Here is a 26,890-nt window from a genome sequence, read left to right as displayed (position 1 = left end):
CGGACAAAACTTTACCAACCCATCCCCATCCCCATCCCCATCCCCATGCGATTCATTAAAACAAAAATTCCAATCCTGATGATTTGAATTGCACCTTTCTTTATAGAGTTAAAAATTTTCAGATTTAAATTCTAAAATTATAGAGACCATTCTAATTTACTATTATAAAATTTTTATAAAGCTCCAAAATTCATAAATTTTTTAAAGTATAACTTACCCTATGCTTAATTAAACTTATTTGTATTTAATTTTGAAATTAATTTTAAATAAAAATTCTAATTTAAAAAGTTTTAAAATTAATTTAAGCACTGTTAAAAATAATATCATGTCCTAATTGAAAATCATGTATACTTAACTATTTAAATATGTATTGGCCCAAAACAACTATTTAAATATGCAATATTTTTAAACTATTTTCCAAAATATTCCACATGCACTTTAAAATATTAATTTTTGGATTAATGTGGAAATTCATAAAGGCAAATCCATTTTCGTCACTCTAAATGGAGCTTCATCTGTTCCAAACAAACAAAATGCTCCACAAGACATCCTAACCAGCATTTCTAAAATTATTGGAAAAGAAATTTTTTTTGGCCAAGAACTAGGTACTTATTTTTATTTTTAAAGAATTGTTAGAAAAGAAAACTTCAGTAATACACAAATTTATAAACAAAAATAAAAATAGGAAAAGAAAATGCATTTTTGTTCATGGTAGTGTTGAGAAAACAACTAAAAAGAGAGAAAAAAGCTAAAGTAGCCAGAATATCATAATTTGACGAAAAACAATTACCTTGTAAATTATTATGATCAAGACATAGCTCTTGAAGCATATCCAATTTTCCAATACCTTCTGGTATATCACCTACAAAAAAAAAAATAACGCTTAAAGATATAGAATTCAAATTGGTCACATTTATCTATTGAGAATATTTCCCACGTATGTGGTAAAGACACAAGAAAGATGGCTTATTAGGGATATTTCTTGCAATTTCGATGCAGATAAAACAAACATAACAATGCTATGATTTGTTGGATATACCATACCTTTCAAGTTATTGTCATTAAGATATAACAATTGAAGCTTGGTCAAGTTTCCGATGTCTTTTGGTATATGGCCTGAAAGAAGATGGACATTTATAGTCAGAGGGGACACATGCATGAGTTAAAGCACAAATTGTCTATTTCTATTGAAAAATCACACATTTCCATACAAATATGGATGAATAATAAAATGACATTACAGAAAGTAATTGAAAATTTTCACTTGCCCTAAACTCGTACTCATGACGCATTCCACATCATCATTATATAAATGACCTTTCTTAGATTATCTCTCGTAAGGCTGGCTATCTGGAGTGAAAAGATACTTGTAACATGTATGTTTTAACTACCACTAGTTAAAATAACTTGAAAAAATTTCACTCAAACCACTAAATTTATAGTGATAGCCTTTAATGTAATAATGTAAAACATAGTCCCACCTATTCTTAAAGATATTTCCAACATCTTCATATATTTTGAGAAAATACTATTACATTGTTACCTTGTTAAAAACAAAATGATCCCAATATTATCCTTTTTAATTAAATGAATGATTCTAGAACCAAAAATGTAATTTTTTGGGAAATAATTGTCCTTGGGCTTATGGGTCAGCCCCAGTCCGATAACTAAATATTGTACAATTACCTAACATATGGTTTCCCACGTTTGTGATAAAGACACAAGAAAGATGGCTTATTAGGGATATTTCTTGTAATTTAGATGCAGATAAAACAAACATATATAACAATGCTATGATTTGTTGGATATACCATACCTTCCAAGTTATTGTAATTAAGATATAACAATTGAAGCTTGGTCAAGTTTCCGATGTCTTTTGGTATATGGCCTGAAAGAAGATGGACATTTATATCATAGGGGACACATGCATGAGTTAAAGGACAAATTGTCTAATTCTATTGAAAAATCACACGTTGCTATACAAATTTGGATGTATAATAAAATGACATTACAGAAAGTAATTGAAAATTTTCACTTGCCCTAAATTTGTACTCAGAATAAATTCCACATCATCATTATATAATGACCTTTCTTAGATTTTCTCCCGTAAGGCTGGCTATCTGGAGTGAAAAGATACTTGTAACATGTGTGTTTTAACCACCACTAGTTAAAATAATTTGACAAAAATTTCACTCAAACCTCTAAATTTATAGTGATAGCCTTTAATGTAATAATATAAAACATACTCCCACCTATTCTTAAAGATATTTCCAACATCTTAATATATTTTAAGAAAATACAATTACTTTGTTACTTTTTTAAAAATAAAAAGATCCCAATATTATCCTTTTCAATTAAAGGAATGATTCTAGAACAAAAAACAAAAAAGTAGTTTTTCGGGAAATAATCGTCCTTGGGTTTATGGGTCAGTCCCAGTCCAATAGCTAATTATACGACAATGACCTAACATATGGTATCAAAAGTAAGTTGCTCAGTAGTTTATTTTATAAGTGAGTGTGTACTGTGTGACTATAAGACCTGGTAGTTTGCTAAACTAAAAAATTGATTTTGGAGTGCGAATTTTTAGAAAGAGAGAGATAACTAGGTGTTTAACAAAAAGGTGGGAGTGGGAGAGACCACAACATGAAGCTCATTCCAAGACAAAACTCATATGACATCATAATTTTTAGTATATAAGATCATAATTTCTAAATTTCCATGATCTAATTTTTTTATTGGAAAAATTAGTTATTTGGTCCTTCAACTTTTACCTTGGTTATGACCCAATCCCTTAAGTTTAACTTGTCATGACTCAGTTTCTCAAGTTTGCAATCAAAATAGTATTTGATAAGATTGACTTTAGGTTGTGTTTGGATTAGAAATTGCACAATTGAAGCTAGAATAAATTGAGTAACAGAAGTTAGGATAAAAATTAATGATGTTAACTAATTTGCATGCATATAATTAATTATTATCATCAATTAAAATATTTTCCCTTTTATAAATATTAAAATAAATGTCAAAATAATTATTTTAATATATTTTGAATAAAAGGCACCAAAAAATAATAAAAGCAGTATAATAAAAAAAATAATTATTTTAAAATCTTCCCATGATATTGACTCCTTCCAGTCACAGCACAAGAAGACGAAGCAGAGAGATTAAAATTGAGAAGAGGGGAATAGACAAAGGGATAAAGAGAGAAGAGCAAATCGCAACTCTCCACAAAAATTACTTAATTCAAGTATTCCTTCTATATTAAGTTATAAGACACTTTTTTAAAAGATTCGGCATTTTAAAATGTAATATACTTTGACAAAAAAAAATGTTCCATTACTGGTTCTTTTTCAATATTATCCTTCCTATATATTCTCTTTCTTTAATATTCTTTAACAAATATAGTATTAAATGAATGATATTTTTAAAAGTTTATATTTTTGTCCTAAAAAATTAAGGTTGTAAAATATATTTAATGAACTTGTTTGATATGTAAGATCTTGTCTAAAAATGTCTCATAAATTGGGACAGAGGTAGTACTTTTTTTGTCTCGTAAAATGAAATTCAAGGAATATTCCTTCAGAACTCAGGGCTTCTAAGAGATGTTATCAAATGTAATTCCATATATACATTCATCACATACAAGCACACATTAATACACATGTGGGGAACTTCACTTGGGTTTTTAATCATTTTGGAAATCCCATAAAAAACAACTGTGGGTAAAAAGGATTGTAGAGATATCTCAGGCATTTGCGTGTATCACGGTCCTCTAGCTACTAATAAAATGCCACAACAATAAACTAATCCGCCAAGTTTTTGTAAGGGAACATCTCTTTAACACCTACAGTATATATATATATATATATAATGAAAGTGAACTAACTAATTAATCTCATACAAAATGATTTTATAGAAACAAAATTTTATGCACAATGACAATATAAAATGACAGCAGTTAATGTCGTATTAAAATTCAAACTGGTAAAACTATTAGAACCGCAGTTCTGTATTTCCATTTTTTTTTATTTCTATTTTACAATTTAAAGGGAAAAAGTGAGATGGAGACGTCATATTTGAATATTAATGTTTATATTAATATTATCACTCAGTAAATGTATATAAACTCTAATATATTAATTAACTGTATTTTGACCAGAAATGCATTTTTTTAATTAGATTAGAGGACAAATTTTTATTGCAAATCCTTTTTCCTCGCTCCAAGTGGAGCTTCGTCTCTTCCAAACAAACAAAATGTTCCACCAGATATCCTAACCAGCATTTCTAAATTTATTGGAAAAGAAATTTTTTTGGCCAACCGAAATTAATAAAGACTTATTTTCATGTTTAAAGAATTGTTAGAAAAGAAAATTTCACTCATACACAAATTTATTTTGAAAAAGCAAAAGTAGGAAAAGAAAATGCATGGTTGTTCATTGTAATACTGAGAAAACAACTAAAGAAAGAAAGAAAAACTACAGTAGCCAGAATATTATAATTTGATGAAAAAATTACCTTGTAAATTATTATGATTAAGATATAGCTCTTGAAGCATATCCAGTTTTCCAATACCTTCTGGTATATCACCTACAAAAAAAAAAAGTTAATGCTTAAAGATATAGAATTTGAATTGGTCACAGGTATATCTATTGAGAATATTTTCCACGCATGTTATAAAGAAACAAGAAAGATGGTGAATCATTTTTACCAAATCTAACAACACATGCAAATTATACGCAATATATTGTGCAATAATTGTTTGAACAATTTTACATGGTTTTAATGTAACTACAAAAGAAATTCTATAAATTCTCTAAAATGACAAATTGTCTAGCTAGCTAAAAGAGGATTACAAAGAACATTGGATTATTTTATCTTAACCAAATTTAAAAAATTTTATTATGATCAATATGCCATTGAAAAATAACAGTTACAGAATTACCAAACATTAATTTTCTCAGGGGAAATTCATTTGGACAAGGAAGCAAACTTTTGCAAAACTGTTTTCATCAATGCACAAAATGAGCTAACTTTAATAATTTGAATGCCCCTGAAGAAGGGCACGAAGTTGGAAATACAAATCTTCAAAAAAATCACCAACACAAAAGAAAAGTGTTTTTGGATATATGCAACTGACTTACCCATAAAAAATTATTTTTCTTTTACTTCGTAAATAGCTAAATAGATTTCATTACCACCAAAATTTATATCATATAGAGTTATTAAATTTTTCATAGCTAAACAGAAGTTGTGATTAAAAAAAATAGAGCCAAACCTGTTATTTTTATTTTAAACAAGTGGCAAATTATTCATCTAACCTACAATCATTAGTGTCAGAAAGGTACCCAGAGACTTCGAAAGAATTATGGCATTTTGAGAGATCTGATTGTCATTTATTATTTTAGTGGGATTTTATTGTCACTTTCCCAAGTTAATATGTTGTTAATGTTTTATTTTTATATATTTGTATGTATAAGTTTTATATTTGCTTCTAGAAAGTTTATGTGAGTTGGGTTTGGGAGGCTCACTAGGCTAGGACAAGCCTTAAGGCTCAAAAATTACTTACAAATACATTTACAGATCACCCACCAACAAGGAATTTATAAGCTTTATATTATTATATACCATCAATTATCTAATAACATTTCTCTCGATTTTGATTATCAATTTTTCTTTTGTGCATCATCGCTGAAATGATTAACATTTTATTTTCAAGGAATCATCCTTCAAAACTTATGGCTTCTAAGAGTAGTTATCAAATGTAATTTCTTATATACATTCATCACACACAAGCACATGTGGGGAACTTCAGTTGGGTTTTAAATTATTTTGGATATCCCATGAAAAACAATTGTGGGAAAAAAGGATTTTAGAGATATCTCAAGCATTCACGGGCATTAAACTAATATAATGCTCCAAGTTTTTGTAAGGGAACATTGTTTTAAGTCCTACTATATATATAATGAACGTGAACTAAATAATCAATCTCATAAAAAATGATTTTATAGAAAAAAAAATTTATGCACAATGGCAATATATAATGATAGCATTTAATGTCATATTAAAATTAAATTTTGGTAAAACTATGAGAACTGCAGTTTTGTAATTTCCATTTTTTATTTCTAGTTTACAATTTAAAGGGAACAAGTGAGATGGGGACATCATATTTTTAAACTGATGTCTATATTAATATTATCACTCAGTAAATGTAAATCCCCTTTAATATATTAATTAACTATATTTTGACCGGAAATGCATTGCTTTTTTTTATTAGATTAGATAACAAGACGTCCTAATATGTATCAATAAAATTAAAAATAACTAAAGACTTCTTTTGGCCAACCTATATTAAAGACTTATCTTTATGCATAAAGAAATGTTGGAAAAGAAAAATTCATGCAAAAAAAAATTTATAAGCAAAAGGAATAATAGGAAGAGAAAATGCATTATAGTTCATGGTAATGTGAGAAAACAACTAGCAAGAAAAATTGTAGTACCAATATATGATAAAGATACAAGAAAAATGGCTTAATGATGCGAGTGTCCATATATGATAAATCATTTTTATTATTTTTAACTCTGTTATGTAGTATTAAAATTGTATTTTTTTTCTTTTTACTTTTGACACACATGACAATGCTCTCATTTTTTTTAGTTGAGAGACATTATTCTTATTGTTCACGATGAACACAATTTAAGAGAAAAGTTATAATTTAATTATTCTTCATCAATTTAAACAAACAGCCTTTTATATTAAACTATAATTTAGATATTATTTGTCAATCAATAATAGCTTTTGTATATTTTTTTTTTAGATATTCGCCTGTGTTAAAAGTAAAACTTACAATTTTGGCCCTCCTCAAATTTTCTTAAAAAATAATTAAAATATTCTTTTGCATGTTATGTGCCATGTGTATTGCATTAATCTGACATGACAAATTCCATTAATAACATAATATAGTTAATTAACGGTAAGGGTTTTGAAAAGAAAGATTAAAAGTTGGGGGATTAGCTTTAAAAGTTTAAAGGTGAGACAGATCATCTACAATTTCGTCAAAGTTTAGGGATTTTTTTGTGTTTTATCCTAATAATATATCATAAGTTTTACCAAATCGAATCAATATAATATATTTTTATTTAAATTTTAAAATAAATTTAAATAAAAATCCAAATTTATAAATATTTTAAATTTTAAAATTAATTTTAAAAACTTATAAAAATAGTTTCAATCCTAAATGAAAACCATCTATACTTAACTATTTAAATATATATTATTTTTAAACTATTATTTAAAAATATTATATTTGAAATTTAAAGTATTAAATTTTTGAATTACAATGGAGTAATAAGTCTAAATCGAAAATAAGAGAAAATAAAAGTTGAGATAAACGAGTTTTGGATTAAGTGAAAAACAATGCCTGAATTCACTTAGATTTTAAATTAGAAAATTTTCATTTAAATCCCAAGAAATTTTTATAAATTAAAAATAAAACAAAATTACTGAAATACTCGCCTTTTTTAATAAAATACCTTCCTTTATTTGAATTGTAGTTTAGTAAATAAACTTGATTTTTGATTTAACCAAAGTCCTTTGCAATTAAATGAAAATGTCCGTATAAGAGACCTAATTGGAATTCTGCACTTCTATACTCAAAAGCTTTGTGATATCAATCATTCATTAATAATTTTAACCTCAAGGATTAACATGCCTAATTGATCAAACAATGATGGCTTGATTAAAAAAATAAAATATAGGCACTAGAGAATTAAACTTTCCTAAATTAAAATGAAAATAAAGTTTTTCTATTTTTATTGTCTTACCAATCAAAAATCATTAAAATACAATTAAAATATATTAGCAATGAAATTAAAGTAGAAGATTTGAGATAGTGGGATAGCACATACCTATCAAAGAGTTGTATTCTAATTGTAAGTCTTTGAGCTCTTTGCATTGTATCCAATTAGATGGCAGGGCTCCTGATAATTCATTGTCCTGAAGATGTAGCATTTGTAAATTTGGAAGTCCATGACACATATTAGAGTGAATACTTCCTGACAAATTATTCCAGCTTAAATCAATTTCTTGCAACTCTGATATATTGAAGATATTTGATGGTATGTGGCCAGAAAGCTTATTAGCACCCAAATATAGAATTTTTAGATTTTGAAGAAGGCCAATCTCTATCGGAATGTCTCCTGCAAATTGATAAAGGAAAAGGAAAATAAATAAGATATAAGATATAGAATTAAACAAGGAGATGTGATATATAATAATAATAATTAGGGTGTGTTTGGATTAGAAATTGTAAAATTAAAATTAGAAATTTAGAATATATTGAGGTCTGCAAATAGCTAAACTTAGGGTAAAAATGAGCGACATTAACTAATTTATGTTAGGATACATTTTTCTTAAAAGTCAATTTAACCAACAAAAACTTGTTTGAATGATAAAATTCCAAAGCAACTTTAGCTGTATAATGACTGAAAAAGACAAGAATTTTATTTTAAGAAAAAATATTAACCTTTAAATTACAATTTTACAAAAGGAGTCTATATACACTTAACTATTATTTATAAACTATAAAAATATAAAGTAAATTAATAAATTACTAAACATTAAATTCTAAAAAATAAAATAAGTTGATAAATTATAAAATATTAAATTATAAAGAGCTCCACATGTATCAATTTAATTAGGAATAAGCCCTTTAAATATATAAATATGTAAAAGTTTTTTTCATATAACACAATTATTTTTGTGCTTATAATTAATTAATATCATGTATTATAGTATTCTCCGTTTTTTAAATATTAAAATAAAATGTATCACAATAATTATTTTAATGTGTATTTAATAAAATGCAGGCAAAAATGATAAAAGTGGGAGAATAGAAAATAATTGTTTTAATATCTTCCCAAGATTTTGATTCCTCCCCATCCCAAAAGAAGACGAAGCATAGAAGTGAAAAGTGAGGAGAGAGAAATGGACAAAAGGCAAAGAGGGAAGAGTAAAACTCACTGCAAAAGTTGAAAAAGCTACTTCAAATAGCTTTTTGAAAAACTTAAACAGACCCTTAATTATCACATATATTAAACATATCGTTAATTCATAGTGTAATAATTAATTAGTAGAGTTATCATAACTGTGTGTGATTATGTATAATACAAACAACGTGGTAGTAACACTTCCCACTTCTGCTGACACTCGTCCATAAATTTGATATTTTTTAACACCATCAACCAATTACTTTTTATTATATTATTTACTTGCAGAACTAATAACAATCTAATCACATCAGTCCCATGTTAAATGAACATAAGCTGAAGAGTTAATCCCAAACAAAAAGATTATATAGAAATAAAGCTCAATTTTACCCCAAAAAAATAGTTTAATTTTACACATAGCACTAGTATATTTTTTAACCTTCATAAAATTATAAGACATGAAGCTTTATATTTTCCATTTGAGATTCTGGATAATAATCCTAAGTGAACAATTGAAATGAACACTTTATATTTTAACATTGATATAGATATTAGCACTGTCACTCGAGTGAATATGTTCCAACTTTAATATTACAAATAATTAATTGTATTTTGACCGGAAAGCTGTTAGCATAAGTTCATAATTATCAAAGTTACAAAAGACAAAGGAAAAGATGATGGATGGTACCAAAATATTAATCTAGAGTATATCTAAATCACATACACCTTGTAAATTAATGTGACCAAGATCTAATTTTTTTTAATTAAGAAAAATCAAGTTTCCACTGCATCTGGTTATGTAAAAAAAATTAAATCCAATTATATGAGATGATTTTGTAATTTTAAAGTTTCAGACAATATATTAAAATGATACAATATAACTTTATGAGATTATTGAGGAATACATGAAATCAAAATGGAACCTTTGGCTTTAATTTTAGACATATGCCTAATCAAATTTACAATAACTACATACAAATCCATCCCATAACTTGCACTGGAAAAAAAAAATTAAATATCAGACATCAAAACAACGAAACCACACTGTTCAATACGATTAAATATCTTAACAAATCATAACACGAATTACAAGGCAAACACATTGCATTGACCTTTAATTTTACACAATATATAGTATATAAATATATAGATAGGTAAATGTCGAAGAAATAAAAAGAAAAAGATAAACTTTCATTTAAATTTTGCACTTACCCTGAATTTTTTAACTATATTCAATGTCCTTAATTAAACAATTGTTCAGTAAAATTATGACATCTAAAAGACTATACCTGTTGAAATATTGAAGGATATTTTATTAATTTGTCTTTTAAAAATAACATTGTTAAGTTGTACAATGGCAACCCCTCCTAGTGATACAAGACTTGTAGGTTATTATTGTTGTTGTTGTATATATTTCATTATACCATGTTATAGGAGAGCAAAGTTTTAAAAACTAGACCAGTCATTAACTTGATTGAGGTACTGATTCACAGTTTATTGATTGAATCGTGGTTAGACTAGTTGCCATTAAAATGAAAAACTGTGAATTTATAAAAGAATAAAAATAAATAAATTAAAAAGAAAATAATGAGTAATAAGTTCCCCTCTATTTAGTTTAGCACATAATCTTATAATATACCACAGTTAGTACAAATATGTGTAATATTCATGAGTCCATACTTATTATATATATATATAAAAAATGACAATGCATGAAGTAGTTTTACAAATTATATAAAACCTAAACTTAGAAGATTGAATCTAAGGAAAAATATAAATAAACACTTGATATTACCTAGATTTAATAGATTTTATGAATGTAGCCAAAAAATTAGTGAAGATCGAAGAGAAAAAAAAGAAGTGAATCTCAGATGCCTCTGGACAGGGATAATAATAGAAAAAGTGATTGGTAAAAGTCCTACATTGATCGTCTGAAAGAATTAGGTGGTAAGTCAATCAAGAAGCTGGGTTCGCATGTGGGGTTGAGAAGGTTTTAAGAAAATCGCAGCTCTTGGCCCTAAGTTTCAAAAAATTTACAGTTGCACCTTTTTTTTAAAAAAAGAAGTTAAGATGCATTTTTTATTTTTATCTGTTTTTTTTATGGGAACTGGTCAGGATTTTACTAATTTTACTGATTGTTTACTGATTTACTAGTCTTTGACTACTTTTGGTGACTTTATTTGTGTCTGGGGTATGGAGTTTTATCGGTTTAATAAAAACTAAGAGCTAGTTTTCAATTTGACTGATTGACTTTGGCCTAGACATCAAGAGTAGTGATGTAGTTTAATAAAAAATGTACAATAATATGCTATTTGAAAATATATATTGTTTGTGCACAAAATTAATTATCTGCAAAGCCATATATTATCTATTGTTCATTATTTAAAATGGCATCCCTTCATTAAAAAAAAAAAATCTAACATCCCAAACAAAGGAAGCAAAGAGAGAGACAGAGAGAAGTTGTTGTTGACAAGTTTTTAGTGCTAATCAATGTGCTGTGTTTTTTGAAGAGTTAGAGTGCTAATTTACCCTCAATTATTTTAGGTACTCATTGGACACCCTCAAATCAAGGGGGCTCAACGTTGCCTCCATACTTTAAAAGTGAAGCAATGTCATTACGCCATTAAATATTTGTTAATTTAATCATTAATTGACTAAAAACATTATACAAAATGACCTAAAAATTATCAAAAAAAAAAGACGTAGATAATTACAGAAAATGACCAAAATAATTATAGGAAGCAAATAGGTTCCGGTGTCTAATTTGCCTTTCGTATTTTGTCTTTGGCTAGCAATATTTATTTAGTTTACATTTTTTAATAGAATATCATTCTCGTTTTATTTTATCTAATGTGGCACTAATAATAAGACTGTCAACTAAGCAATGCAACACTGTTAACTACCTCTTTCTTCGGTGAGAGTAGGGGGGTTTCCTTTAGCACAACAAATTGTTGGCCCAAGGAAAGAAAGAAGGGAGAAAAATCATCAGTCCCATAGCGCTCTTGCTATTGATCGGATTAAGTCTTTCGTATAAAAAATGCAAACCATAGGTGCCACATAGGATGAGTTACTGAGGACTTAGTTACTTTTCGAAAAGTAGGGATGAATGGAGAAGACAAAAGAAAGTATAAGAACTGAGCCAAGACGATTTAAATTATAAAAAAAAAAAGTCACAAACTGGATGGAACTATATGGGTCAACTAATTAATTTTTTATTAAAATTGCTTTGAGGTCTTTGTAAAAACAATTAAGTTTAGAGAAAAAGGTAAATAATAAAAAAATTAGCTAATAAAAACTTTTATAATTCCTAAAAAAAATAAGAAGCTTTCAAAATGAAATAAATTTTCTTACTTTATATATAAAAAACTCTCTCTCTCTCTCTCTCTCATGCATATTTAGAATAAGCTTTTTAATGTCATGATGTGAAATATTTATCATTTATATAGCAGCTCGTGACACAATAAGGTATAACAAAGCTCAAAGAAATACAACACAGAAATAAATTTGATTAATTTATCTATCGTAAATAAATAGATTTAATTATCCTAATTATATCATACAATCAAATAATAATGTTTAGAGTTATCAACAAAATTAATAATTAGTCATTGCCTTGACGTTCGAACCCTTGAGGCATAATCAAATTTTCAATCGCTTTTGGTGTGCAATTGCAAAGCTGATTATCACTTAATATTATGTTCAGATTTGCCAAATTACTAATTATATTGAGAATATCTACTAGGATGTGGTCATTGAAAAAATTGTAAGAGATGCTATTAGACCGTAAAGTATGAGCATAAAGAGACCAACTTTGAAAATTCAAAAAATAGTTGATCTTAAATTGTAGTAAACAATTTTTGATAGAACTATGATACTTTTATTAGTTTCAAATTTGACTATTGTCTTTTGCAATAAATTAATCCTGCAAGGTCTGCTAAAATAGACTGATTTTTTTTTGTTAGAGTCCTTGTATACTAAAAATATCATAATAAAATAAAAATAAGCAATAAAGAAGACAAAGCTCTTGAACCCAATAGGAAAAAGAAGGAAATAGGAAATTGATGTATCTTGATATGTATCCATTAGTTTGAACTGTGTTTAGTGTGACCAATCGAATCCTCATATGCGAAGAGTTTTGTCCCAAGTCTTTGCAATATAATAGGGCCAAATATATTAAGAAAGGAAGATATTTTTCATCATATATACTATGATTAAATGAGGCTACAGTAGATTAATTATTGAGACGAATAAAATTAGTCAAAACACTTTCAGCACCCAAATTGAGGGAAATAGTGAGACAATATTAGTTCATTATTTGAACTTGTGTCCTGCTTGTACATCATTAGTTTATGCATGTCTTCAAAGTTACTTTCTTGTATAATAAACTATACTATAGAGCATTGTTGTTGTTACATACTATGCATTTGAAATTAATAACGTTCGTGTGTTATTATTATTATTTTTTCACTAAGTGCAGTATTTAGTTGGATTGCATTTATTTGCAACCCATTGAATAAATGATAAATGAGAATGGGATAATCATAATTAATTTTGTATAAGGTATGAAACAAAAAATAACCATAATCTATTTCAATATTCTCAAATATCTCTTGGAATATAACATTAGTTGTTCCTGAAGGTGCCTTATTATTTTTGTTGTGGACCAGTATCTTTAGGCCTTTTGTGTAAATTTATTTGAATCTGACTAAACTAATTACATGTACAGAGGAACTTATGATAGTTAATGTCTTATTTTATTAGTAAAGTATCAAATGCGTGTTATTCAATGTCTAAACTATAATTATTTATTGAAATGTTAGAAGAGCATAAAAACAAATGAAAAGATTAATGTTATTTTATAATTTAATGTTATGAAAAAAATATAACTTCCTCCCCATACTAAAAAAAGTCATGCTTAGTAAATAAATAAACAAAAGAAAGAACAGTGCGCCTAAGGGACACACCAAAAATAACTCAAACAGCACCTCCTACATGACATAAAAATAAAAAAAAATAAAAAAAAAGCGCTTGGTCAGAAATTAGATAGAATTTAATAGTTAGTTATATGCATATATTTAAACAACTGGTGCCCAATATAATAATTTTTAAGAGCATAGAAACCTTAAAATATATTATGGGTACATGCTATACAGAAGAAATCAGACTATGGAAGCTCAAATTAGTTCTAAAAAATAGACATTCTATTAATAAAAAAAAAGAGAAAATCAATGATTTTTATAACATTAAAAATAATGAGATATTGACGGTCGAATTGACAATTTGAGTTGTTTCAGATCTTTTTTTTTTTTTTACACGAATACACAAATTTATAATCATACCTATTGAGTACACAATTATAAATACCGATGCAGCTTATAGCACAGGGAAAAAGTCACAGAAATCATTTGAAGATTTTTCCTCCATCATGATGATCTAAAACTTTTAATAACTTTTTCACAATCAGATTCATCATTCTCGATAGTAATTTCTCATGATTTTCTTCATAAAATCGGATTTGGCAACAAACAAAAGAATGCTTAAGACATGCCCTACAACAAGCACATGCAAATTTCTGACACAAATTTGTAATGTTATAAAAAGTAGGTTGTATTATATAAGTAATAATTCATGAGGTAACTGCAAAAAGAATTCTGAAAATATATAACTTAAAAATATAAAATTGTCTATCTAACTAAAAGAGGATTTCAAAGAACATTTGACCAATTTATCTTTCTGAAATAAGAATATTTGATTATCACCAATATATCATAAAAAGTTAATGGTAAAATAATTATCAAACGTACTATTTTGCTTAGGTGAAGTTAATTTTAATATGTAGGAAGTGTATACTGATCCAAAGCTGATTTCATGAAATGCAAAAAATGTGCTAACGTTGATAATTTGAATACTCGTGAAGCTAGGAGGGTTATGTAAAATGATAATTAACAAAAGTTTGTTGATGAATTTATTCCAACAAATATAAGTGAACATTTTACAACAAATTAAAGAAGATCAACTGAGCTTGATAATAAGGCTCACATAAATCCACATTAAAATTAAGCAAAAGGATTTCCAAATAGAAAAATAAATTTATGTCATTGTAAAATAGAAGAAATGCTAATAACACATTGTGCAAGACATACCTGTTAAGAAGTTGTGAGACAAAGACAACAACTCAAGTGAGGATAAGTTGGAAATAGTTGGAGGTATTTTTCCTGAAAGCTTGTTTACCGCAATCCGTAAAATCTTCAAACATTGAAATTTTCCAATCTCAAATGGAATGAATCCTTCAATAAAGTTATCATTCCAGTTCAAAGTCTCTAACTTTGACAAATTGGATATGCTTTTAGGAATAACACCTCCAAAACTGTTGTTACAGAGATGGAAGTGTTGAAGCATGGATAAGCTTCCAATCCAAGTAGGAATTTCTCCCTTGAATTCATTGTAGCTCAAGTTGAGAATTTGTAGCTTGTGTAATTGGATCAACTCTTTTGGCAACTCACCATAAAGGTTGTTACTATGAAGGTCAAGTTCAACCAAGAAAGACAAATTCCCAATTTTTGAGGGCAAAGTTCCCTTGAGACCCATCTCACCAAGATTCAAGGCTATTACTCTCTCATGGTAAGCATCACACGTAACCCCAACCCAATTGCAAATGGAAGAAGAGTTGGACCAATTAGCCAAGTAATTGTAAGGGTCCTTAACAGAAAACTTCAAAGCAAGTAGTGCCAATTCATCATACGTAGTGAAATTGGTGAAGCATAAAGTGAAATGAAAACAAAGTAGGGAAAACAAGAGAAAGGGGAAATGAAAACAAAGATTTGCCATGTTGGATAGGTTGAGGGCTTCTTAGATTGATGAAGTGGTTGGAGGAGAAGGTTGTACTATATATACACGCGCTTAGGAATTCATAAGCACAACTTTTAAATAGGACGGATGATTAATTATATGCATTTAAACTAAAACTGTTGATTATGATGTTAATGGTAGAAATTTCTCGGCTCAAGTAATATCCCTCGTCTACTTTTGTATCAATCAGTGGCCACTAGTTATAATTAATCTAAGATGGTGGGGCCTGCAAAGAAGTTAGAAAATGAAGAGACATTATTGGCATATTCTTCAATTTGTTGGAGATTATGTCCATTTGATATTGGAAATAAAAAATGAATTTGATAGGGAGATATTAATCGAAGGAAAATGTTATTTTAATATCTTATATAATATATTGATATATAAGAATAAGAAATTGTTAAAATAATTGGAAAATTTAAGAAGAAAAAAATATGTGAACCATTTGGATTGCGTCAACTACTTTTTCCTTTGGACTTAACTCTTGAGCACTTCGATTTGTTCTCTCCCTACTTCAAATAAATTTATATAAAAAAAAAATTAATGGCTTGTTTGATTTCTATCTTTAAAAACTGCTTTTAAAATAAAAATATAAAAACAATTGGTTTGGATAAGTGTTTTAGATTTAAATGTTTGCAAAACTGTTCTCATCTTTTTTTTTTTTTATTTAATAAAAGATCTTAGAATTGTTTTTGTTTTCTTTTTTATGTTTACAGCACATCATAATTGATTGCTGAATGCTACTATCAGTTATAGTTAACTACTATCGTTACCCATTAGTGACCACCATTATCTTCCGATTTTTTAACTCAAATTATTTTCTAGTTTACATAATTTTTGGTTTCAAAAATAATTTTTAAAATTTAATTTACAAGATAGTTTTTAAAAACAAAAAAGGGAACAAAATCAAACAAGATCTACATTTTGGGTCTCATTTTTTTGTTTGTCACAGAAAAATAAATTATTAATGTCAAAAACTATATGCTAATCTGCATATCACTAACGAAAACAAACTAATTTAGTTATTTTCATAGTTTTTTATATAGTGATTGGGTAGGGATTAATGATATGACAGTACAAACTTTAGGTTGCATTCTAATAGTTTGAACTATAAACAAGGATCTCAATTAAATCTCGCTAAAAGTATAGAGATTATTAAAGATTTAATTGTTTTCCATACAATACGCACAAATACAAACATACGCGAAATTTATTAAAGTATATTATTGTGTCATTTTTTTCCAAGATATGGTACTAGAGTAGGCTTGAACAAAGAAAAATGTGGATACCGACTAAAAAGATAGTTTGTCACCATTAATGACTTCTTTTCCATGTTGGTTTCAATAATGGGTTGAGAATAGAAAGATTTCTATTATTATTTGTCGTTTCCTTTACGCGAACTTAATGTTTAAATTTCAAAGTGAAATGACTTATATATATATATATATATATATCATTTTTATTCATCTGATTCTATTATTGTGCCATTTTCTCTACACACGCATAGATTAAAAAAAAAAATTATCTTAGGATAGCTGAGACGATAAGAATAGAACCAAAGTGTTTGCACTCTTAAATACATTCACATATGCATGGGAATTGGAAAATCTATTATTATTATTATTATTATTATTATTATTATTATTTTAATGATGGTTATTGTTTACATAACTTACTATACTCCCTTTATAAATCATATTTTAAATATTTTTACACAACAAAATTCATATACACAGACTATTCAATTTCCAACATAGGATCTACTTTAGGACCAAAAACAAAACCACATTATTGTGTCATTTTCTCCAGGATATGAGTACTTAAGTAGGTTTGACTCAAGAAGAAATGCGGACACCGACTAAAAAAGCCTAGACTTCTATGATTTTGCCGTTTTGTTTGCGCAACATTAATTTTCAAAATAAAAAGACGTAAATATATAAAAATTATTTTTATTCCACTACTTTTATTAATGTATCATTTTCTCGATGCATATGGATTGACTTAGACCTTGACATTATGTGTCCGCCTAGACAAAAAAATGACCATTATGACATTATCTAAACTTTTGTTTATTCAAAACTAATTCAGAATTGGGTTCCAGGGATTTATCTAAGAGCGCTTACATACATTAAATCACTCACTAACAAAATTCTCATGTAAGTACTTTGAAAATAAAGTAATGTTGCCCTACTAACAACAAAAGTTGACTTTAGTCATTAGATGAATAAAAAAGTCATTAGAAATAGTTTAAAGCACACAAATGTCCTTTAAGCCATAGAATTTTCAAACATATGATCTAGCCAATTAATTTTTAATATTGCTTTTTAAAAAGTAGAGAAGGCGGGATACAAATTAATGTCCTTCTGAACTTGTTACTTAGCTAGCATTATTGGAGCACTTAAGAATTTGTTAAAGGGATTGTGCCTGTTTGGATTTGGTTTTCAAAACCCTAATCACTAAACTTACTTTTTTCTGGTTTATTGTTCATATACTGTAACTTAATTTGGTGGGTTGATGAATTTTTCTTTTCTTGGGGGGAAAAATCGAGAACAATAATTGAATTGCATTATGAGCCTTCCGCAAAGCATCCTAACTCCTATGCATTATTAGTTGCTTCTTGATTTAAAATCTTTAATTACTTAATTGGGGATCAAAACTTTCTTAATCTGTGGGGGCACGTTGTTGCTTTTACTGGGTCTCTTTTCAACTTTTTGTTTTTTGCATTTTTTTAATTTCAAAACTTTATTCTCACCCTGTATTATTTTTTTATGAATGAAAGGTTAGATGAGTTGAGACTCAGGGCTCACTAGGGCCAGGTATACCTTTAGGCTTAAAAGGCGCTTACAAAGGTGCATGCAAATTAATTAGCAACAAGATCCTCACTTCGGCAATTGAATTTGATCCCTTAAATTTATAAGCCAAATCCTTGTCAAATGGACCAATCTTTGTTGGCACTACTGCCTTTTATAATAGCAATACGCGTCATATGCAACCTAAAGTGTTAGGAACCTTCAAGGAGTTAAGTTGAGACTTTAAACAAGTGCGATTAGTAGGATCCATGGATCAAACATTATCATATCATTTTTTAATCATACAAGAAAATGCTGTCAAATTCTCCCCCCCCTTCTTGGAAGAATTGAAGAATGACCAAGATAGATGGTGGGGAAAGGGGCTTGATGGTTTGTGGGTATAACATAAAATTTTGGGGGAAAACGTGTTGGCTTTCAATGATATCTTGATCAAATTACTTTTATATATAAATTATTTAACCTCTAAAGAAATCAAAGGCAATTTTAATTTCCATTATTGTTTGGTAATTGATTAAACATTATGCATAACCTAAGAAAATTTTTTATTTATTATTTTATTGGTCATTACTCTGCTCAACTAATTGTTAATTATTATCTCAGAATATTATAAAAAGTTAATTACTGAAAAAAATGAGTAAATTTCTTTTGTATATTATTATTATTATTATTTTGGTTTCTCAAGGTATCTCCATGATCAGCAATCATGAGACTAATCCTTCAAAGAACTTGAATGCCATTTAAGGAGTTGTCATCTCCCAAAAGATGCTTACCATACACACCTCTAGGAATCAAACTCTAAAATGATGCTACACTTGCTTGGTGTTTATATTGGACAATAGTTATAAATTATTATTATTATATTTATTTATTTTAATAAGATTGATGATTCATATGACTTATTTGAAAATTAATATTTAGTTGAAATTGGTGTTTGTTAGAATTATGTCTCGATTTTTTTATTAATGATTGTTAGAATGTTACTGTACCGGCATTACTATAAAAAAGGGAATAAATGACAATTGTTTTATTCCATAAATGAAGATTAATATGCATCATTTATTCGGCTGATATTTAAAGACCATTAATAAATGATGGTTATAAAACCGTCATTTAAAATAAAATTTTTTGCAGAAGGACAAGTGAAATGAGAATATAAATAATGGGTAAATTACAGGTAAGTAATTTACCCGTCATTTATATTGCCTTTAAATGATAGGTATCTTATTTACCCGTCATTTAAAGTATGGTAAAAATTTGCACCATACTTTAAATGACAGGTAAATAAGATACCCATCATTTTTTATGCAGTTTTTTTAACACATGAGCTATTTTTATACCAGCCCCCTGCAAAAAAGAAATCAAAATAGCAGCAGCCAACTATTCCAGATTTGAATATCAACGAAATTTATTGTATTCAATTTTAAAATTAATCAATAAACAAATGTAATTACAAAAAGTAAACCATTTCCAAAAATAAACTACGTATTAAAAAAAAAAACTTCCTAGCTACTTCTTCAAAGTAGTTCTATTGATCTTCTTTGTATGAGGTCCACACTTAAAAAATGTATTGACACCATTCTTCAATTATCTCATTTATTTCTGCATCCCCAAATTTTTCAACATAAGAGTCATCATAATACTGCAATATATAAATGATCCACCATATATTAATATAAGTTTAATACATTAAATATTTTTGTAATTTAAAAGCTAATATTTTTGACATACCATCTCAAAAATTATGCTCTCGTTATGATAATGATGTCCTTCATGAACCTCATGATGCAATACAATCCAAGCTATTTTTTTTTTGTCTTGGACACTAAAAATTAAAGAATTGATGAATATGTATTAATACATTAAATTTTAATTTAATAAATGATTTCAATTACCTTAATTATATTTCAAATGTAGGCCGCATCAAAATTTGTAAAGGACCTTGGAATTAATTGTTTTGTGTTAGTGCGGTATAACACAATCGCCCTAATGAAATAGTAAAAAATATGTTAGTATGAAATTTAAATAATTAAATAAATATGTAAAATACTTTATGCACTTACATATTAATCAACTCCAATAAAATTTGTCTCCTCCCTGGTTCCCCTCTGAGAGAATCGAGATAATATATCTTTAAAGTGTTGTCGAATGGTTCAGCAGCGATCAACATCCAATGGTCCCTAATAGTATTAACAAGTGTTGCAAAATTATAATTAATCCATTAAATTAAAAATAAAAAAATTATTAAGATAAGTGAGAATTTCGTTACCCTTGAGAGTATGGTATTATGAATAATGTTCCCTTCCGAGCCCTTGCTTTGAAATTTTTGCTTAATGCCTTTGCTTGTTCTAAAATTTTATCACTTTTAATTAAGACATGTGCACCCACTTCATGAACACTAACGAAGACGAACTTCATTTGTAGATCGAAAGGGACAACAAATTTGTCATACAAGCACCTATTTTAAATACATGAATTAGTTTATATTTAAAATATTAATTATTCATATATGAAAAAAAATTACCATATGTAGAAGCTGAGAACTGTGAGACTGGTCATATCATGTTGAAGCACTTCATCAACAACATCAAGCGAAAGCATATCATATCAGTTTTTGCCATATATACTAACCTTGAACGGTATTTGCAAGGCTAGAGGATTAGACCTATGAACTATTGCATATGCCTGGAGCAAATTTCTGTGTTGGCTTGGCGAGGAGAGCTTAGATCGGGATATCATCTTTTTTTTTAACTATGCATCTTTGCTAGTTTTTTTTTTAGACTTGGCATCCTAAATTAACTAGCTTTCCATCTAACAAAACTACCCATCACCTCTCCAACAATCCCTACATCCTCGATGGGAATAGGTACCGGATAGTTTAAATCCTTCAGCACATCAATAGCAACACGTACATAGGATGTAGGGAGTGGCATATTATTTAACATATGTCTCCCGGCAAATTAAACACCCGACCTATAGCAACCACATGACGATTCGAGCTATTTGCTAACAACTCACATAGGTTCTCACCTTATATTAATAAGTAATATACTATATCAAAGTTATAGGAAATAGAAATAGTAAAACATAAGTGAAATAAATTAATAATGTTTTACCTCAGGGAGATTTTTAATAGGCTGCATGACATTATAACTACCTTTCCCGCTAGGACTAATATGAAACTTTGCTTCCTGCCTCTCCTTGTCCTTTAGCAAAGCTACAATCATGTCCCATTGCCGAGATAGCTCCTCTTTCAGGGTGGCAATCTCAGCCCTTACACCCACATCCTCTGTTGACCTTGCTTTCTTTTATGACCTGAATATTTGTCTTTTCAAGACACCAAAGCCATATGCCTTAACTCGACCAGGGTGTTCAGGATTACCCAATGCCTTGCCGAAGACATCATCATCAGGCATGCCACTTTTCTCAATCTCGACCTGTGCAATATATAGTAAGAAAGTTAAATTAGTTGATTGAGTATAAAAAAATGTAAAGTTAAGTTAATGTACTTACACACTTGTTAGTAAGCTCCTGAACACATTCATCAACAATGTTTCCTTCTTTATTGGTTTAGCCTTCTATGAAGAGTTTGTGACATAAAATTGAGCTTGCCCCTGAAGCCTCTTGCTTGATCTACAAATTTAAGTAAATTTAAATGTGAGTATAGTACATATATCCTTGAAATAAGCCAAAATTATATAGTATAAATATTAACTTACCATTTATTGCTCAATTCTTGCATATCCTATGTGCCCCTTCTTGTAAGAGTATAGATCTTTCTCATGCAACTCTTTCTTTTTGTGGCTCAACTCCTGTGCAAAACATATAAATCATATCAATAAAATTAAACATATCGAAAATAATAAAAAATTAATTCATCTCATTATTCTTACTTGAAATTGTCCCTTGAGATGTTGAGTAACAAAATCATCCCACTATTCTTATGAAACTAATGGCATTATCAATTCGGGGATCTCAACACTAATGTTTCCTCCTGATTTTTTAATGTATTTCACTTCCACGAAATACCAAAATGTCCGCATTACCTTTCCAGCTTGTTAGATGACAAATTTCATCTGACTAGTATCAATTGCAAACGCTGACTATAAACAAAGACAATTAATTAAATCTAAGTAATTTCAATTAACTACAACAATATGAGTAAAGTATTTTACCTCTACTTGCTCCCAAATATAATTTTTTGTAGCTGGACTAACATCGTTATAGTGCCTAATTGTAATCAGCACATTTGCTTTTGGCACAACCGTTATATAGCTTATGAATTTATTTCTGTTGGTCTTGATAGATTAACCTTTGAAATTCCATTCAACTTCATATCTCTATCCAGCAACCCTTCTTCTATTCACCTCAGTCATCAATGTCAATCCATTATTTGATTTGCTTCTTGCTAAATTTGCTAGTCATTCATCTCAATACTAAGATCAGCACTACTAGGTCCACTGAGACCAACACTCCTTTGAGAAGCCATTTACCTACAAAAGTAGAAAAACAAAATAAACAATAAATAACAATATAAAAAAATAAACCATAATGAGTAATTTACAGGTTTAATGTAAATCACACATCACAAAACAAATGTAGCACATAATAGATAACAATAAATTTTTAAATCACACAAAACAAGTAACCTATAGGTTTAAATTGTTCTTTTTCTTTTTCTTGTATGTTCCTTATCTTTGCTCTCCTTCTTTGCTCAAATGCTTTTACCTCTTTTCTTTGAAATCCAAATACCTTCATTGTGATCATTTCTCATATAAAAGGCTTCATTTTCAATGGAGTAACTTTCAAATGATATTCCCATAAAGGGATCATCTTCAACTGTAGAATCATTCATATCTTCATTTATTTTACTGCTAAATAAAACAATAGACTAATTTACTTTAGCCGGATCAGGAATAAAAAACACTTGATGAGCTTGTGAAGCTAAAATAAAAGGCTCATCTTTATAACCTTCTCTATTAAGATCCACCATTAAGAATCCCAAGTCATCAACTTTAAGACTATTTTTTTGATCAATCCACTTACAACCAAAAATTGGAACTTGAAATTTGATGTAATCTAACTCCCAAATATGCTCAATTATCCCAAACTATGACATTTTTGCGTACAAGAAATTTTTGTCTTTAGTACTAGATATATGCATTGCTTGCGCTATAAGAGTTATACCACTATTTTGCATTGTGCTCCAATTTTCTTGCTCTTTAGTATAAAATATGTACCCATTAATGAGATAGTCAGTGAAGGAAAGAACTTGTTTATCTAGACCTCTTACCAACCATTTTAATTTTTCAGAAACTGAATCAAAATCGGCAGTCAACTTCTCAAGAATGTATTGTTTCAACCAAACTATAAAACTCTTATTATGCTTGTTTGCATACCAAATCTCTGATCTATTAGGGTTATCTCGCTTAAGCTCGACCATGTACATCTCTACATACTCCTCAACCTCTATAGAGTTGTGTAGTACATATAAATGTGCTCGTTCCCATTGCAAGTTGGAGATTGTAAGTACTTTATTGCCCATAATTCCTTCTCCATCAATTCTACTATCATGTCGAGAAGTCAGAAGACTAATATGGTTGACATTTTATAAGTACTCAGTACAAAATTCAACTGCCTCCTCACAAATGTATCACTCAACTATACAACCTTCAAGTCGACTCCAATTTTTCATATGTCCTTTTAGTGTCTTCATGTAATGCTCAAATGGATACATCCATCTCAAGAAAACTGGGCCACACATTGGTATCTCTCTAACTAGATGAATAGTAAGGTGCACCATTATATCGAAGAATGTAGGTGAAAAATACATTTCAAGTTCACATAAGATTAACACAATTTGGCTTTGCAATCTTGAAAATTTTGTTAAGTCAATCACTTTACTATGTATAGACTTAAAGAAGAAACACAATTTTGTAATCATGGCTCGAATCATATCAGGTAAAATAGAACATATAGCCACTGGAATAAAATTTTCCATCAACACATGGCAATCATGTGATTTTAAACCCTTTAACTTCAAATCTTTCAATGACACAAGGCCCTTAATATTTGAAGAGTACCCCTCTGGAACTTTAACAGTAGCAAGCGACTCATAAAAAGTCTTCTTTTCTTTTCTAGACAATATATGAGCCACTACATGAAGAGATGTGCGACTTCCCTTCTCTTGTGGAGCCAACTCTTCCCTTATCCCTATAGAAATTATATCAAGTCTTGCCTTGATGCCATCTTTGGTCTTTCCTGGAATATGAAGTAATATACTAATCAAATTGTCACACACGTTTTTCTCAATGTACATAACATTAAGAAAATGTCTCACATATAAAGATTGCTAATATGGTAGGTCAAAAAAAAAATAGACCTTTTCTTCCACCCCCATGTCCCAAGATGCTTTGTAAGAGGTTTTCCAAACTCAATATTCAAATTTTTCACCTTGTTAAAATGTTACTCACCTATCAGTGGCAAGGGTGCGTTACTTTCTTCTGAATTTCCATTGAAAGCTTTTTTTAGGCATCGATAATAATGATCAGGATGCAACCATGTATGACATCTGAGATTGACATTCTTCATCCCATGTTCTAATCTCACTGAATGTGTGCCCTCTTCACAAATAGGACATTTGAGTTTTGCTTTGATACTATACCCTGACAAATTACCATATGCTGGAAAATCATTGATTGTACTAAACAACAATGCTCTTAAATTGAACCTTTTCTCTCTATGTCCATCATATACCTCAACACCATGCTCCCATAAGAATTTTAAATCTTCAATTAAAGGAGCCAAATATATGTCTGTCATTTCTCAACTGTTTTGGCCCCAAAATTAGAATGGATAGCATCATATATTTTTACTTCATACATAACTATAGAGGTAAGTTGTAAATTACCAAAATAACTTGTCATGTACTGTGACTGTTACTTTGAAGCCCGTGTGGATTCATTCTATTAGTACATAATATGAGGCGAAGGTTTCTATCTTCTACTCCAAAGTTAGGGTAATCGAGATTAATTTGTTTCTATTGAGAAGAGTTAGTTGGATGTCAAAGCTTCCCATCTTTGATCTGTTCATCCATATGCCATGTCAAATTTTTGCATCCTCTGTACTGCTTTACATTTGTCTAAATCTAGGTACAATGGGAAAGTACCATAATGAGTACCATAATGCCTTCTTTGAACTCTTCCCATTCTCTTTGTAGCGCAAGGCATTACATTTTGGACACTCCATTAATGATTCATATTCATTTCTAAATAATATGCAATCATTAAGACAGGCGTGTATTTTCTCATAACTCATGCTAATTGAGTGTAGCATTTATTTCACCTCACACATAGTCCTTGGAAGCTCATTGTTTGTAGGTAGAAGTTGTTTTATAAGTGTAAGATTTTCTGTAAAGCTCTTATCACTCCATCCATTGCTCACTTTCAAGTTATACAATTTTAACATAGCTGACAACTTTGTAAATTCAGTGTAACCAACGTACAAGGGCTTATCTACATTACTTTTCAACATCTGTAATATTTTAGGACAATCCTCAAGTTCCCTTTCAATTGCATTGGCCATCTCTTCAAGATAGTTATCCTTATAAGTATCTGTGTCATGATCATTTGATTCAAAGTTTTCTTTATACTCCCAATTACCAGAAGACTCATCCTCTTTAGTCTCTCCATGCTTATGCCAACACTTATAATTTTCATCAATTCCACAGCACACTAAATGGTCTTCCATCTCATATGCACTGATTTTCTTCAAAAAACCACATCTTACACAAGGGCACACTATTCTTCTAGGGTCTTTTACATGCTCAAGAGAAAACCTCATAAACTCTTTCACACCATTCAAATATTCTTTACTTAATCGATTAGAAGACATCCATTCTTTATCTATAACTTTTTAATCCAAAAGATAATTCATTCAAGGAAATGTGATTAGTGACTAATAAATATGGAGAGGAAAGAAATGATAGAAAGATTATCAATAAAGAAATTGACTACTCTAGATATAATATAGAGTAATTAATGAATCATGTGTCACAATGCATGAGCATTCACATACTCTTTCAACCGTCGATAAAAACTTGGCAGCATAACGGCATAAAGAAACTATTTCTCGAGCTAAAATCCTCTTTTTAATCTTGGCATCTCACTCAACAAACTAATTCAAACCATATACAATCAAAAACCAACAAAATTCTCACAAAATAGCATTTTCAAATTAACTCTAATTATTAT

At 28.8% G+C, this 26,890-nt stretch overlaps 1 protein-coding gene across 1 annotated transcript; it reads right to left on the bottom strand.

Annotated features, from left to right (window-relative positions):
- Positions 1-913: 913 nt before the first annotated feature.
- Positions 914-24,081, bottom strand: LOC129314002 (LRR receptor-like serine/threonine-protein kinase GSO1). The gene is made up of 9 exons (XM_054957384.1): positions 23,932-24,081; positions 21,992-22,075; positions 21,755-21,943; positions 21,470-21,523; positions 15,126-15,693; positions 7,903-8,193; positions 4,513-4,584; positions 1,817-1,888; positions 914-1,116 (listed from the first exon to the last, which is right to left on the bottom strand). Exons 1-9 carry the CDS (start codon positions 24,079-24,081, stop codon positions 914-916), a joined length of 1,683 nt encoding a protein of 560 aa, XP_054813359.1.
- Between the last annotated feature and the right edge of the window lie 2,809 nt (positions 24,082-26,890).

Source organism: Prosopis cineraria, unplaced genomic scaffold (assembly GCF_029017545.1).
Source record: "Prosopis cineraria cultivar Desert tree isolate PC_DT_omini unplaced genomic scaffold, ASM2901754v1 PC6, whole genome shotgun sequence".
NCBI lineage: Eukaryota > Viridiplantae > Streptophyta > Magnoliopsida > Fabales > Fabaceae > Prosopis > Prosopis cineraria.
This window is presented reverse-complemented; position numbering and strand designations above follow the sequence as displayed.